This window comes from Chiloscyllium plagiosum, chromosome 2, assembly GCF_004010195.1.
Source record: "Chiloscyllium plagiosum isolate BGI_BamShark_2017 chromosome 2, ASM401019v2, whole genome shotgun sequence".
Taxonomy (NCBI): domain Eukaryota; kingdom Metazoa; phylum Chordata; class Chondrichthyes; order Orectolobiformes; family Hemiscylliidae; genus Chiloscyllium; species Chiloscyllium plagiosum.
Window position 1 is genome coordinate 14,442,045 of NC_057711.1, and position 17,547 is coordinate 14,459,591.

At 40.7% G+C, this 17,547-nt stretch overlaps 1 protein-coding gene across 1 annotated transcript; it reads right to left on the reverse strand.

Annotated features, from left to right (window-relative positions):
- Positions 1–10,870: 10,870 nt before the first annotated feature.
- On the reverse strand, positions 10,871–16,012 carry hmgb2a (high mobility group box 2a). The gene is made up of 5 exons (XM_043704473.1): positions 15,819–16,012; positions 13,569–13,731; positions 13,340–13,482; positions 13,083–13,257; positions 10,871–11,491 (listed from the first exon to the last, which is right to left on the reverse strand). Exons 2-5 carry the CDS (start codon positions 13,716–13,718, stop codon positions 11,318–11,320), a joined length of 642 nt encoding a protein of 213 aa, XP_043560408.1. The 5' UTR covers positions 13,719–13,731; positions 15,819–16,012; the 3' UTR covers positions 10,871–11,317.
- Between the last annotated feature and the right edge of the window lie 1,535 nt (positions 16,013–17,547).

Sequence of the window (17,547 nt, forward strand, 5' to 3'; positions counted from 1 at the left end):
CTCCTCTAGCTTATCTCTCCATGTTTCAGGCTCTCTGCCTTTATTCCTGATGAAGGGCTTTTGCCCGAAACGTCGATTTCGAAGCTCCTCGGATGCTGCCTGAATTGCTGTGCTCTTCCAGCACCACTGATCCAGAATCTGGTTTCCAGCATCTGCAGTCATTGTTTTTACCTACCTGAGCAAGCTACTGCTTATGATGAAGATTGCTGAAACCATCCTCTTTAAGTATAAGAAACTAAAGAGCTTGATATTGGAAAACCATTTCCTGGTCTAACTAGAAGAGTCTCAGTTCAGAGTTTGCAGTTCGAAGAAAGTCCACTAGACTGATTCCAGAGATGAGGGGATTTGTCTTAAGAAGACAGATTGAGCATTTTAGGCCCATTCTCTGGAGTTTAGAAATGTGAGAGGCGAAAGGTAAATATGATGCTAACCATAGTTAAGAATCTGATAATGTAGTTCACTTGTCTTGGTGGATACCTTGAAATTTGTGAGATGAACATTGACATAAATATGTTTGCTAAAATTTAAATCTGGGTCTTTTTTTTCCCCACAGGAACACTTACGGTGTTTGTTTTGTTGTTCTAGCTCATTAATTTCTTGAGTGTGTAGCTATTTGATTTCTTGCTGTCCTGAAACTGTGTCCCAGATTTGCATATTTTCTGGAAGTCTGTATTATATCGAAGATAAAGCATTTACTTTTGAATGCTGGGTACTCTGTGCCTGTGAGGTTTCTTTTGTTCCAACATGGTGTAAAATCCTCTGCTAATTTAAACCCGACACACAGAGAAGCTCACCTGGTGCCATAATCTGTTAGATTTCAATAGGCAAAGAAGTATCCTAGAAGTCACTATTTAAAGAATAAAATTGTTAATTTTTACTTGAAGTCCAACAGAGAATATGAAAACCTATCTTTTACCTCCCACTGTACAATACTGGTCCAATAAAAACCCAGTTAAGATTTATCAAAAAAAACAATTTGTCAAATCTCCTTTGTAGCTTTTCCTCTGTAGATTTTTCTCTGGTTCAGCTTTGATGTTCTGCTGCACAAACTTCTTATGGACAGGTAACTTTTAGAAACCTCTTCAGCTAGCAGTCTATATTTGTGGATGTCCTTGGCAGTTTTCCCCAAATGTTCAATGTATATCTGGTTTTATACCCCAAAACTTTCATTGGTTTTAAATCCCAAACCAGTAAAATTCAAATTTGATTGGAATTTGGTATTTGGAGCATAATTTTTACGGATTGGCCGTATTTGAATGTGTTTTTGTTTTACAGTAACACAACTTTAGCTATTTGTTTCAATCAAGTGTTAAGCTTTTACTTTGTTCAGAAAACACTCTGTGCTTTCAGTCAGTCCTTGCTAGGTTTTCAACTCTCCTAAAGGTAAAGTAAACACCTACACCTTCATTACACTTAGCTCCTCAGCACTGACAAGAACTTTGTGTCTCATACTTGCCCAACTTATCTATTGTGTCTGCTGTGGTTTTGATCTCCTGTGTCAAAGTTGATCTCCTCTTCTTAAGAATAATTTGCATTGCTTCCAGACTTCTACTTTACTTACTATCTAAATAGTTTTGTTTAGAATCAGACAGTAATAGATCTGACAAAACTCACCATTTCTATAACAATTCTGTCTCTTATGAATTCTGACTCGAAGTCATAATAGTTACATTACTTTTCTAAATGGTAGATATTATTAATGAAATTATCTTTGGAATCCCTGGTTGCTGAACTCTTCATTAAACTTCTCTCTTTGAAGGCTTTATTAGTTCTGAGTTTGAAGTAATTATCAAAGGCTTTCAGTACCTCCCGAAAGTACTTGTTACTTCTTTCATTCTCTGATAGGCATTAGTGTCATCAGTATACCAAAGACGTATACTTATATATAATATAGAAGTGCATTTACTTGTTCAGCTTCTGATTTGGTATCTAATTTGGAACCTATTCGGTATATCAGAAATTGTTTTCTCTAAGATGTCCAAATTTGTGTTGTATTTGACCCACCCTCATGTAATTATATGCTTACCTTGCTTAAAATAAAACATTAGTAATAGTAGTTCTGGTCCTCTTTGTTGTTTTACTTAGAGGAATTTCCACAGTGTACAGTTGAACTAGAGGATTCCTACCTTTTTGCAAGTAAAATGCAGATTTCCCACCCGGTCAGGGTTAACATGGAGGAATCCCCTCCTTTGTGGATCAAATCAAATCTGAAGTTTTGCCTAGAATATGGGCATTGCACTGTGTGAGCTGCTGCTCATAAGGAAGGTTGCCGTCATATCCCATGTGTAGATATTTACAAGGCCTGCTTGGACTTGTGTGATAGAGGAAAAGCACATCGAAGTCTAACCAGAAGAGTTTCTTATAGTTCATAAAATAAAATATGGCTTAAAGAGAAAATTAGGGATAGTATTGAACCTAAGGAAGAGTCACACAAACTGGGCCAAAAATATTGTAGAGGTGAGGATTGGGAGCAGTTCAGATTTCCACAAAGGAGGACAAAGGGATTGATTAAAAGGGGGAAAATAGAGGATGAGAGAAAGCATGTGGGGAACATACAAACTGATTGCAAAAGCTTTTATTGATACATTAAGCAAAAGATTAATGAAGACAAATGTAGTCCCTTCCCATAAGAAACTGGCGAAGCTGTAATGGGCGACAAAGAAATTGAAGATTCATTAAACTTTAGTTCCCTCTTCACAAAGGAGAACACAAATAACGTCCCAAAACTATTCCTAGAGAGAAGAAGGAACTGAAGGCAATGATGTTGGAGAGGTTGATGGAATTAAAGTTTGATAAATCCCCAGGGCCCAAAAGTCAACATGCCAGAGTACTCAAGGAAGTGGCCAGAGAAATAGTGGATGCATTGGTGGTTATAGAGAGATATAGTATGGAAATAGATCTTTCGGTCCAACTCATCCATACTGACCAGATATCCTAAATTAATCAAGTCCCATTGCCAGCATTTGGTCCATATCCCTCTAAACCCTTCCTATTCATGTAGCCATCTAGATGTCTTTTAAATACTGCAATATACCTGCCTTCACCATCTCCGTGGGCAGCTCATTTCACATATGCGCTACTCTCTGCGTGAAAAAGTTACCTCTTGGGTCTCTTTTAAATCTTTCCCCTCTCACTTTAATCCTCTAGTTTTGGACTCCCCCACTGTGGGGAAAATACCTTGTCTAATCACTCTATCCATGCCCCTTATGACTTTATAAACCTGTGTAAGGTCTCTCAGCTTCTGACGCTCCAGGGAAAACAGCACCAGCCAATTCAGCCTCTCCCTATAGCTCAAACCCTCCAAGCCTGGCAACATCCTTGTAAATCTTTTTTGCACCATTGTAAGTTTAACAACATCTTTCTCACTTGTTCTGACAAGTTCTGGATCTAAAAACTTAACTCTGCTTTCTGTCCACAGATGCTATCAGGTCGGTTGAGTTTTACTACCAATTTCTTTTTAGTTCTCTAAATATGTCATTACTGTCAACCCAAGTGCTTTAATTTTGCATGATAATCTTTTATATGGAACTTTATCAAGTTAGAAGGGAGACCAGAAATGTGTGCAATATTCCAAAAGTGGGCTAACCAGTGATCTGTACGTCCACAACATGACGTCCCAACTCCTATACTCAATGCATTGACTCATAAAGGAAAACGTACCAAACACCGTCTTCACTATCCTGTCTACCTGCGACTCCTTCTTCAAGGAACTATGAACCTGCAGTCCAAGGTCTCTTTGTTCAGCAACACTCCCCAAGACCTTACCATTCAGTGTGTAAGTCCTGCCTTTTCAAAATGTAGCACCTCACATTTTTCTGATTAAACTCCATCTGCCACTCCTCGGCACATCATCCCATCTGATTAAGGTCCAGTTGTACTCTGAAGTAGTGCTGTCCCCTACGCCACCAATTTTGGTGTGGCTTACTAGGTAAAGTCTCTAATAATAAGATCTCACTCTCTTCTGCCCTTACCCTGTATCCCAGCAAATGGTCCTCCCTTCAGAAAACAATCCCTCTCCATTGAGCCTTACTCCCAGGCAGCACAACCCAGACCCTAACTGCTCGCTTTTAGTTGATATTTCCCCCTCTCAATTCACCACTGCTGATTTTGCCAATCGTCTTGAAGCCAGTTCCCATCTGGCCCTTGATATTTCCACCAGTGGGAAGGCTTTCTCAGTTTGGAAAGAAGATCACTCTCTCCAAAACGCTAAATCTGCCTGCTTGGAGTTCTTTTCTCACATTTCCATCTTCCGCATTTCATCGGCAACACTTTCTTCCTCCTCTACTCTGTCTAGAAAGAATTTCCTCTCCACTTTTCTTCTGAGGAGGATGGTTCCCAGCTTTTTCTGGGTGAGCACATGGGACTCTCAGCTCTATTTTTCTCTATTTCTCTCTCTGATGCTGCGTCGGACTAGTTCCTATAGATTAGAGGATAGTCAATGTAATCCATTATTTTAAAAAGGAGGTAGAGAGAAAACAAGGAATTATAGACAGGTTAGCCTGACAATCATACTAGGGAAACTGCTCAGTCGATTTTAAAAACAGAACACTTGGAAAATAGTAAAAACATTAGACAGAGTCAGCATGACTTTACAAAAGGGAAATGATGGTTGACAAATCTACTGTTTTTTTTGAGGATATAACTAGTAGGGTTGCTAAAAGAAATCCAGTGGATGTGGTTTACTTTAGAAGGCTTTTGATGAAGTTCCACGTAAAAGATTATCATGCAAAATTAAAGCACTTGGGTTGACGGTAAAGTATTGATATATCTGGAACTCTAACAGAATCTGTGGGAAAACTCAACTGACCTGTGGACAGAAAGCAGAGTTAACCTGTTTTGGATCCAGAACTTGTCAGAACACATTAGAGCCATGATCTTAATGAATGGTGAAGCAAGCTTAAAGAGCTGAATGATCTACCTCTGCTCCTATTTTATGATGGGAAAATGAACACAAGTGATAGAGTTAAAAATCACACAACAACAGGTCATAGACCAACACGTTTATTTGGAAGCACTAGCTTTCGAGATGCTGCCTCTTCATCACTTGATGAAGCAGCAACGCCTCGAAAGCTAGCGCTTCCAAATAAACCTGTCGGTCCATGACCTGTTGTGTGATTTTTAACTTTGTCAACCCCAGTCCAACACCAGCATCTTCGAAGCATGTCATAGAAGTGGAATGGCTCATTGAGCCTGCCCAAACAAACAAACAGAAAAAGTTGTGACTTGGGCTACAATTCTAATCTTCAGCCTGCATGCTCACGGTCCAAAGATGGAGCATTCATAATCCTTTGGGGCAGAAAATACCAAAGATTTACACTTTGTGTGAAGCCTTTTATCCTCATCTCAGTCCTCAATCATCAACCTCTTATCCTGAGGTTGAGCCCTCAGGATAATAATTCCAATAATTCCATGATTAGCGGATACAATCTTTTAGTGTCAGTCCCTCAAGCACTTGCCCGCCTCCCACCCCCCCACCCAACCATCTTAGAATCTAGTTTGAACAACAGGAAGAAGAGGACAAATTTCTCACCCCGGGAGGAGAAGGTAAACAAATGAGTCTGTGAATTAAGAATAGCAGTGAGCTGTTTGGACTCGAAACACTGCAACGGCATTCAATATGATCATGGTTGGTTTGATGTCATCTCAACTCCAGTTTCCTGCCTGCCCCCTACATCCTTTGACTTTTTGGTCAATAAAGATTCTCCACGGGCACGGTGAAGGGGGAGGAACTCTCAGCAAGAGGACTTAACCTCCCAGGATCTTCTTCCTCCTCCAAAGCTAAGTGATGGGAAAGTGGTTTTCACTAAGACATGCCGCAGTTTTTTTCAAACAGAACTGCAATGGGCCAACTTTTTCACACAGAGGGTGGTACATGTATGGAATGAGCTGCCAAAATGATGTGGTGGAAGCTGGTACAATTATAACATTTAAGAGGCTTTTGGATGGGTATATGAATAGGAAGGGTTTGGAGGGATATGGGTCGGGTGCTGGCAGGTGGGATTAGATTGGGTTGGGATGTCTGATCAGCATGGATGGGTTGGACCAAAGGGTCTGTTTCCATGCTGTACATCTCTATGACTCTATGACTCTAAGAGTTCTGCCAATGGCCATGTATGTGACCATGGTGGGATCCTTACAACCGGCAACAGGTGAAATCGTATCACAGCAAGGGGATGCTTCTCTATGCCTGCAGTAAAAGAAAATACCTGCACTTATACAATATATTTCACAACCACTGACCACCCCGAATTGTTCTGTAGCTAATAAACTACTTTTGGAAGTGAAATGTTGTGATATCGGGCAAAGCAGCCACGGTGTTCCACAAGAATCTGTACCGGCACCTCTGTGTTTGTGATATATGTAAATGACTTGGATGAAAATGTAGATGGGTAGGTTAGTGAGTTTAAGGATGATACAAAGATCAGTGGAGTTGTACGTTGCGTAGAAGGTTGTCAAAGAATGCAGCAGAATATAAATCAGTTGCAGATATGGACGGTGAAATGGTTTAATTTGGATGCAAGATGCTGCACTTTTGGAGATCAAATGTTAAGGAAAAGTATTCATTTAATGGGAGGACCTTGAACAGCATTGATGTACAGAAGGATCTTGGGGTTCCAGTCCGTAGCTCTCTGAAAGTGGCCACTCAAGTTGATAGGCTGCTAAAGAAAACTTATGGAATGGTTAGTTTTACTGGTCAGGGAATTGAGTACAAGAGCCAGGATATCATGTTGCAGCTTTATAAGACTTTGGTTAGGCCACACTCAAGAGTATTGCACTCAATTCTGGTCACCGCATTACAGGAAGGATGTGGAGGCTGTCAAGAGGGTGCAGAAGAGGTTTACCAACACGCTACCTGGATTAGAGGATATGAGCTTGGGTTGTTTTCTCTGGAGTGGTGGAGGCTGAGGGGAGACTTGAAAGAAATCTATGAAATTATGAGATGCATAGATGGGGTTGACGGTCAGAATCTTTTTCCCACAGTTGAAATGTCTAATACTAGGGGGCATGCTTTTAAGGTGAGAGGGGGAAAGTTCAAAGGAGATGTGAGGGGCAAGAGAGTGATAGGTGTCTGGAACGGTTTGCCAGGAGTGGTGGAGGATGCAGATATGATAGGAGCATTTAAGGGACTTTTAGATAAGCACAACAATGTACAAGAATGAAGGGAAATGGACCAAGGACAGGCAGAAGTTTGTCCTTGGTTAGTTTAATTTGTCATCATGTTCGGCACAACATTGAGGCTGTTTTTGTGGTGAAAGTGAGGACTGCAGATGCTGGAGATCAGAGCTGAAAAATGTGTTGCTGGAAAAGCACAGCAGGTCAGGCAGCATCCAAGGAGCAGGAGAATCGACGTTTCGGGCATATGAAGAAGGGTTTATGCCCGAAATGTCGATTCTCCTGCTCCTTGGATACTGCTGTGCTTTTCCAGCAACACATTTTTCAGCACTGTTTCTGTGGCGTACATTTCTACGTTATATAATTTTCACGCAGAAAGCTCCTACAAATAGAAATATGATACCAACCAGGTATTTTTGTGTGATATTGGTTGAGGGATATATATTGCCCAGGACACTGGAGGGAGCTCTTCTGCAAAATCCTGCTAAGGGATCTATTGTAGCAACCTGATAGGACAAGCAGGGCTGTGGTTTCACATCTGACATGTAAGATGGCTCCATTAACTTTCGTCTCTCTCCTTCCTTCTGTTCCTCATTCTGACCTCAACTGCTTGTTGTACTGCTCAAGAAAGGCTCCTCAATCAATGATTCAGAAAAGTTCAAGTCTTCTCCAGGGTGTCTGCTGCAATTCGTTCTGATATGATGTATTCATGGACTCCCTACAGGAAGGAGAGCACTTGGCCCATCAAATCCACACCAACCATCCAAAGAGCATCCCATCCAGACCTAGCCTCCTACCAAATCCCCACATTTACCAGGGATAGTCTTTGGACTGGGGGAAGAAACGAGAGCAGACACCAAAACCCACAGACACAGAAGAATGGGCAAACTCCACACATTCACCCAACACTGGAATCAAACCTGGGTCCCTGGCACTGTGAGACATCAGTGCTATTGACTGAGCCACCATCTTGCTCTTCTCGACAACCTGACCAACATGGTAACTGCCACCAGCATACGCTGAGTAGCTAAACAGAAGAAACATTCATATCCCCCACCCTGCAGTGGTGACTGTTAATGTGTAATATCTACTTCATGCGCTGCAGATGATGCCTTCACCAGGGTGTCTTCAACAGCACCCTTCCAGACCCTGACCCGTCCACCTACAAAAGACAATCAGGCACAAAGAAACACCATGTAGTTTTACTAGGGAGAGTAATAAATGCATTGCCTAAAATGACCACATACATTATCCATAATGTCTTTTCTTAATCTTCCATTCCTGTGACTACCTTACCCAGGTGCAATGCTTGGGGATCATAAGTGACAAGCACACAAAAAGGTGTATTTTCTGTAATAGAAGACAGCTTGCATCATTCTGTAATGAGGGGAAAGCTTGGAAGTTAGGACGGATAAAAATGAATTTGTCTCTCTAACAACAGCAAACATCAGCTCTTCCACCAGTGAGGCCAGACACCTGTGTCTGCCCTGTTGCTCTCTTTAGTAGTATGTAATCTTGTCCTGTAGTAGAGATGGAACGTTCACCAGGCAGTGGTGCAATCCATTTAGGTGATGTGCCTGCTGTAAATAACTGACATGTTTGAACAAAGAGACAAAGATGTGGCTTACAGCACTGTTAGGCGAGAATGAGATAAGGTTACAAATGACAGGTGAGATTCACACTTGATGTTAGTGGTTGAACAAAGGTGGCTGAATGCAGCTGTAGGTTTACTTGTAAGGATATATTTGAAGTTATATTAACAAATCATGAGGTCATTAAATACCTTCCTTGACTGTAGCTAGGTCTACAATTATACACCAATTAGCCATTTTTCACTGGTCTTCTACATTTTTTTTCCAAGCACTGCTGCAGACAGAACACAACTGCCACCTCCAACACACACACACAATCCCCTTGTAAGATGTGGGGTGAAAAGCCCACAAAAGAGGCATATTCACGACTTCATTGCACATTATTTAAATGAACAGGTAGTCCAAACTTGTACGCTGCCTATATTACCACAGGTTAATGTTAATCATGATCGCCAAGCCTATTAGGCCATTCGAGGGGCAGAATGAGGCCATTTGGCCCATTGAGTCTACTCTGCCATTCAATCATGGCTGATATGTTTTGCAACACCATTCTCCTCACACCCCTTACCAATCAAGAACACATTAAATACACTCAATAACAGGGCCTCCACAGCCCTCTGCAATGATTTCCACAGATTCACTACCATCAGCCTGAATAAATTCCTCATCTTAGTTCCAAAGGGAAGCCCCTTCACTCTGAGGCAGTGGCATTGGGTCCGAGCCCATCTTGCAGTCCATTATATCCAAGCCGCTCAGTATTCTAACTATCAATGAACCGTGCCCTGCACTCCCAATCCACCCCCATCCTGAGACCCAGACTCAACTGCTCCTCCTATGACAAGCTCTTTCTACCCAGAATCATTCTTGCAAACTTCCCGTGGACCCCTTTCAAGACCAGCACATCCTTCCATGGATACAGGGCCAAAGGCTGCAAAAATATTCCAAATGCATACTGACCAGAGCCTTATACAACCTCAGCAGTACATCTCTGTCCTTGTATTCTAGCCCTATTGCAATGTATGCTAACATTGAATTTGCCTTGCTGACAGCCAACTGAACTTGCAGGTTAACATTGAGAACTCTGAACATCCAATTCCTTTCATGTTTCTAATTTCTGAAGCTATTTCCCATTCAGAAAACAGTGCGTTATCTCACTTTCCTATATTGTTTTCCATCTGCCACTTTGCCCATTCTCCCTACCCAAGTTCTTCTGCAAGCCTCCCCACTTCAGTACTTGTGCCTCCACTTCTTGGTCATTTGTAACCTTAGCAACATGCCCTCACACTTCCTTTGTCCAGATCATTAATGTATTAATTAATGAAATTAAAAGATCCTTTATTCTGACTGACCTCTGCCAGGCAGTCAATCATCTACCCATGCCAGTACTTTCAGGATGCATTCAATTCTCCCCCCCACATTGGTCCTCAACTTGTTCCAGTTTTGTCAATCAAGATATTAAATACACATGGACAATTCAGTCATACATTAATTCCTCCTTCAGAATAAATTAAATTCGGCCTGCCATTTCTTTAGAGGTGATTGACTTCTACCAACTATGCAAGCAGTTCAATGCTTGCCCAAAATATTAAAAACAGAAAAGGTATTACACTGGCAGCTGAGTCACAAATAAAACCAGGAGATTCAGTTTCTACAGCATCATACTGGAACTCTTTCTTGAGAAATGCTGCCAGACTGGCTGAGATCCTTCAGAATTTATTTTTCCACATTTAGCAATATTTTGCCTTTATATTAGCTGGATCACTTTGTCCACTGTACTGCTAGAACAGGGCAGCAAGATCCCTGTGATTTTAAATTCTCAGTCAGAGCGAAAGGGTAAGACATTTTCATACAAAAAAAAACTCTACAACTTTATTTGCATGGGTACTTTCTTTTTGTTTTCCAACACCTACGCAAGCAGCCAACTCATGCATGCAAACTAATTTTGAAAAAACACCAAAGTTTTATCATTATATACTCAAGTACATTTTGTATACCCAGGTTCCAAGTGAGCTGAGAAAGTTCTGCATTTTCAAAGTATCTCAAGCCCACTATCACAAATGTCTCTTTTGGAAGGTTGCGCCATTCTATCCACATCACTTCACATTTGCTGTCTCAATTTCAATCCCAAACCTGCTTTACAAATGACTGCAAAAATAATTGCCAACTGCAAGATAATGTTTCAGTTTTATTAAAAAAAGTATTGATTCTTATCATGATCTAACATGAAAAGTTAGCAATCACATGTAGTGACAAAAGATCTACAAAAACCATCCGCAAAAAATTGGTATGAACTGCATGACAAAAAAAATCCTCACTACCTTGGCCATTGAAATTTCCACACAAAACATTAAATAGGCAATAACATTCCATCACTCTGGAGTCCCTCTCTTTTTGAAAGGCTGTGCCTTAAAAAAAAATCAGCTACTTACAATTAAAACAGTACAGGGTCTGGCTACGCAGTGTAAAAATACAACACTAACTATACACAGTTTTGTACAGTTTCTTTACACCTAAGCCATTGATCCAAATTACAAATGAGCTCACATTTCCTGTCTTTGCAAAAAAAAAAATAGATCAAGCTTAGACAAAGATCTTTTTACATCTGGATTTATTTAATCGTCATCCTCCTCATCATCTTCTTCTTCCTCATCATCTTCCTCCTCTTCATCTTCATCCTCATCTTCCTCCTCCTCTTCCTTCTTCTTCTTCTTTGCAGCCTGAGCTGGCTTGGCAGCAGGTTTCTTACCAGCGTCACCTTTGCATTTGGCACGATAGGCTGCAACTTCCTATGAAGCAAAGTTAAAATAATTATTGCAGTATACTCAAGACTACTTTGCTATATTTTCCAATACACTTACTGGGCTGTCTAACTTGCAGCAATGAAAAAACAAGCACCCAACAGACCAATATACTCAACTACACCTGTAAGGCAACTTATTTAAAAGTTGCCACATTGGTCCCTTATTTTTCTGTCACTGCAAGCATCTTGGAGTTAAGTGCACAGCAGCAACTTCCTGAACCAAAAATCAATACATCTGCGCTCCAAATGGCATATAGACACCTAGCAGCCCCACAGCTCGGATGCAAAACTGTTTGATCCTGCTGAATTTACCATCCTCTCCCAATAAAAAGATCCAAATTCTCAAAATTTTCTGTAATTATGATTTGCTCACTTTTTTGAAAATACTCATTCCCATATCCATACTTCTCTAATCCAGTTGTGTACACACACACACTTTACAATTCACACTACTTCCTCACACTATATAGACCCTTCCCAAGTATACAGCAAGATTAAGTCAATATACAACAATTGAGTTAAGGTGTATTATTGAAATGAGATAAATAATCAGATGATGCAAAACGTAGAATCGGAATTTGTGGTACTTGGAGAGTTCAGATAAATTACCATGGAATGTGGCCATGGAAGCAGCAGATTCAGGGACTAACTTGCTAAGTAAATTGGCCCTTTATGGAGATAAGCCTTAGACAATTCACAAGAGATAGAGGTTTTGCTCAAGTTTCAAACACCATCTTAGCTCCTGATCTAAAAAAATGATAAACTTTGTTAGTAATTGAGTGCAAGACTGTGTCTAGGACAAATTTCCAAGTTACTGGAACATATGGGTCAGATCTATTTACAAATCTGCATTCGTTAGTAAATGGTAGCTATGAGATATTTCTGAAGAAAGGACAGCCGTCAACCACGTTCAATTTTAGAATAAAGGTTGTAAAGCATGCTGGAAAACGTGCTTGGTCTTAAGAGCATTACATTGCACAAAAGATACGCCTCCAATTACGCATCAGTCCTTTTCCACTTCCTCATTTGACTTAAGATATTCTTCACAACTCTTAAATTGGAAAAATGGCCACTAAGGAGAAGGAATAAATCTAACATGGATAAGCTACCCACACTGGGCAGCACGGTGACACAGTGGTTAGCACTGCTGCCTCACAGCGCCAGAGACCCGGGTTCAATTCCCACCTCAGGCAACTGACTGTGGAGTTTGCACATTCTCCCAGTGTCTGCGTGGGTTTCCTCCGACAGTCCAAAGATGTGCAGGTCAGGTGAATTGGCCATGCTAAATTGCCCATAGTGTTAGGTTAGGTTGCGCTTCGGCGGGGCGGTATGGACTTGTTGGGCCGAAGGGCCTGTTTCCACACTGTAAGTAATCTAATCTAATAAAACCCCACAATCGTGCCGTGGTAAACCAAGCACAAAAACAAGTGGAAGTTAGTTAAAACTTCTCTCCTCACTCTCTCTCTCTTCTCTCCCCCCCCCCACCAGGAGAGAGGCAGGGAATTAAAACACTGGACTTTTGTACTATGCAGCAATCAAATATTTAAGACATACAAGTTTTCAAGTGTGCCAGTTACCTTTTCGTACTTCTCCTTTAACTTATGAGCCTTCTGCTCATATGGTACTTTATCCTTGGGTTGCACTGTGGACCACATCTCGCCCAGCTTCTTTGCAACATCTCCAATGGACATTCCAGGAGATTCACTTTTGATCTTTGGACGGTTGTCCGAGCAGAAAAGGAAAAATGCTGATCTGCAAGAATGAATAAGTTATTAAGATCAAGGTTACAGTTCAGACAATAAAACTCCCGAAATACTTCAACTGCAGTACATACGGTGGTCTCTTGGGGGCATTTGGATCCTTCTTCTTCTTCTTCTCCCCCTTTTGAGGGACATAGTTCTTCATCTCCCTATCGTAGCGGACCTTGTCATTTTTAGCCAGGTCTTCAAACTTGGACTTCTCTTTGATTGACATGGTCTAAACAAGAAGACCACTATTCAAGCCATGAAACACATGAAAGAAATTTGCAAATTTAAAAACTTAAAAAATCAAATCAGTCTCACCTTCCACCTTTCTGAGCATTTCTTCGAGAACTCTGCAAAGTGGACAGTGGCTTCAGGGTGTTTCTTTTTGTGCTCCTCCCGGCAAGTCTGCACAAAGTATGCATAAGAGGACATTTTGCCCCGGGGTTTATTGGGATCTTTTCTAACCATTGTTAGTTCGTATCTGCAACAAAAGAAAACTTAGGTACTCCAGAGAGTGAAAATTCAGAAACGCTTGCATACAGTGGACATCAAGTTCAGTTAAACACCATCTCAAGAAAAGTCAATCTCTAAGATGTCACCGAGCTGATTTGTTATTGTTTTGTGAAAACTGCTGAAGGAAAACAAAGTTACTTTAAGCAAGCAATTTAAATACATACAGGGATGTTTCTCTTCAGGACATCACAGCCAATACGTTACAAGTATGCATCACACAGTTAGTAATGCGATACATGACCAGAAGTATTTTGGTGTTAAACAAGGCACAAATGTGAATCCTTACAAAGCAAAGATCTTGAAGTTTCTGCTACAAATGTTTAGGCAAAATATTAATCTTGTAGTTCAAAAGGATTTGATTCAAAAAGTTCTCTTTTGCAAAGCCTATACAGGATCGGTCAATTTTACAGAGTAAATGGGAAAACGGCTTGACAAAAAATTTCTTCTGGAAGAAACCATTGTGCTTAAACATAGGTATTGGAAAGGTACAGGACTATGAAAACATTTTGGATTTGCAGTTACAGAATAATTCAATACATTTCTGCTTGAAGTGCTCACACAAAAAAGAAATCTGTGGTTCCTGATATCTATCACCATAGCTTTCACAAACAAAACAGGTCAGAACAGTACATAGTTAATTTTAAAAATGGTCTCAGTGAAGGTATTAAGTTCAAAGTGTTAGGAATGGAGGTGCATATATCTCAAATGATGGGTGTTCAATGAAATATGTTCAATGACAATCCACCACCAAAAACATAACTTTTAGGTAATAATTAAAATAATCTTACAATCTGTTGCTCAACAATCAAATCCACACACTTTTACATTTCTAAAGCAAAAAAAAACTCATCTCCAACAGAAACTGAATCAAGCTTGTATTTTTTTGTATATAACCCATCGACAAAAATGAAAATCTAAGCCAAAAAAATTACAGTGAAGTGGCCCACATGTCAAACTTGCATGTGGGACTTTCTGAAAATACACAAAAAGTTCTTCCCAAAATCTATTAAAGTACTATTCTTAAAACACACACCCAATAAAATATTTGCATACACAAACTCCAATTTAATTTGCACTTCAGAAAAAAACTTTTAAACACTTGATCCAATATTTTTGTGACAGGGAAAGATTTTTCGCAGCTATTTATAGTGGAAATATACAAGACTGCAATGGACACCGTTTGATAGAGAGGGGGAGAAAAATTATTTTTTAAAAAATTAATTGAAAAGGGAATGAAAAGAAAAAGGGGGGGCGGGCTTGTACAGATGTGCAACTGCCTGGGCGTCCATTTACCTCCATTTTACACACACAATACCAAGCAGATGGAGCAGGAAAAGAAACAGAGAAGGGGGGCAGCACTTGCACAAGAAACTACACTGCAACAAGCAGAGGAGGAGAAAAACACAAGACCAAAAAAAAAGTAAATAGCCTTTTGCATTTCTGACGACGCTCAGAGAAACAACAAAATTAACCCGCCGAATGCGATAAATTCGCCGAGAAAATGCAAATGTCAGCAACTGAGGTAGGCTTTTCCTCTCGCTCTTGCAATCACTGCGCACTTCCATTAAGCAAACATACTGAGCATTGCAACCCAGAGGCGGCCATTTCCAAAAAAAAATCATAACCCCCACCCCCACCTTTCTTAGATTTAAAACAAAATAAAGAAACACAAGAAGAATTCACCTTTCGTCTACCCGCGAGCGCGTTGTAACTTTCTTTTGAAAAAAAAACTGCCAGAAATAAAGTAAAACCTTTTTTTTCTCGCTTTACAAGAATCTTAAAACTGTTTTAATTCGGGCTCCTCTCACTTTTGGAAACGTTCATGAGGGGTGCGAAACGCGTTTCTAAAAAATAAAGTTACCGTACTTTTTTTAAAAAAAATAAAAGTCCAAAAGTGTGTTTGCACATTTAAATTTGCGTTCTTAAAAAAAGTCGATTAAAGTGTAGTTTTAAAAAAAAACACGCGTAACGTTTGTTTTTTTTCAAAAATACGTATTCCCGCGCACACATCTTTACATATAGATACCGTACCATTATATACATAGGGATACCTACCAGGCTCACACTACACAAGGCGTCAATGGACTACAAAGCTACACAGGGCGCTGGTTCTCACTATACTACTTCTCACCCTAACATGATTACACGTTTCCTTCCCGGGCCGCGCCTTGTCAATCAGGCCCGTCGTCAGCGCTCATTGGTAAGGAGGGTGGGCCAGAACGTATAAGGCAGCTGTCGATTGGCCCAGCTCCACATCAATCGAACGCTGAAGGGCGCTAACAACAAGTTCGGATGCGCCGTCGCTGCCACCAGCGCCTGCTGTTACTGATACTACCTCCGCTCGGGACAAACGCCCGCCCCAACATACACAAAAATTCTCCTTTTCCCCTCCCCCAACTCGCTACGGGATGTACCAGTTTGAATCGCAGGCGGTCGCCAGTTGATTGGTCGGCGGCTACCCGCTGTCGTCATCGTCCCGGCCAGACAAAATTCGAATTGGTGGCAACTCGGAAGCCGATTGGCCAGTCTCCGACCGGTCGCGCCTCCGAGGGGCCGTTAGGAAGTCACGTGTGATAATTTGAAAAAAAACGGTCGGCGACGCTCGGCAGCCGCACAGAGACAAAAGGACAGGTGTCAGAGTAAGGCTGTGCTGAAGTGAACAGCCTGGAGTTAGGGCAACATATGGGACAGAGTAGACAGGGAAGCAAAAAGATGTTATTGCAACCACACAGACTGGGGGAGGGAAAGCATCCAGTGCTGTCAGATCGTATACTTTTTGTGGGGTCATAATTATGGTCAGAAGTGGTAGTGTTGCTTCTCTTTTTTTGGTCTCTCAAGAATCACCATTGTGTAACTAGACGTACTGTTGAGCATTTTTCATTATTCAGCGATTGCTAATTAGGCGACTTTATTTGATTGTTTCCTTGGGTCATGCAATTTTAGGAACCTAGGAAAGGCATTTAGACCCTTGAATCTGGTTTATTATGGGGGATCACTTCTAAAACTATAACTGAAACAAACAAAAAAAACGGAATTGCTGGAGAAACTCAGAAGCATCTATGGAGAGAGATAACAGATAAACAGTTAACGTTTAGAATCCAGCGACCCTTTTTAAGATATCACTCCCGATCTTTGACCTAACTTTGTGCATTTTTTTTATCTTGTGTCTTAAGTTGAGGTGGCTTAGGTGTTTGAATTTGAAATTTATACAGCTGAAGGGGAAGCGATTTTGAAGTATGTTCATGAGAATTTTCTAGCTCATGTTTTTGTCCCAGTGAAGAATTATAATTCTGGGGAATCTAATTAGTCAGATGTCAGTAGGGATGCATATATGGGGAAAGGGAACATGCTTTCATTAGGTATAGGGTTAAGTAATGATCCATGGCAAATCACTGAACAATGTGAATAAATTCTCATGTTGGGAGCCTCTTAGAGCAGATATCAACAGTGAAATTCAACACTGCCAAAGTATGCCTTTGACTGTCAGAGGAAAAGAGACAAAGACTTGTGCTCTCCAGGGTAGCAGTGTTACTTACACACAGCTGTTTTGTAGATATGGATAATGTACATTAGGTTCCTAGAGAAATATCACCAGCGATGCATCTGCAAAATCCTGCAAATCCTCAGCAGGATTGTTGGTCCAATCAGAGTCTGCTCTCTGGCCAACATTCCCAGCATTGAAGTAGCTGAGTTTGACAGACCACATTGATTGAATGCCTGACACAAGACTTCTAAAGACAAGTCGTTACCAAGAGAACAGTTGTTTAAGGATGACCTGAAACAC

Coding starts and splice junctions, on each gene's coding strand:
- hmgb2a (XM_043704473.1), bottom strand. CDS start 13,718: ATGGTTAGAAAAGATCCCAATAAACCCCGGGGCAAAATGTCCTCTTAT. Junction 13,483..13,568: donor AATGCTCAGAAAGGTGGAAG/GTGAGACTGATT, acceptor CTTCTTGTTTAG/ACCATGTCAATCAAAGAGAA. Junction 13,258..13,339: donor AATGCCCCCAAGAGACCACC/GTATGTACTGCA, acceptor TCATTCTTGCAG/ATCAGCATTTTTCCTTTTCT.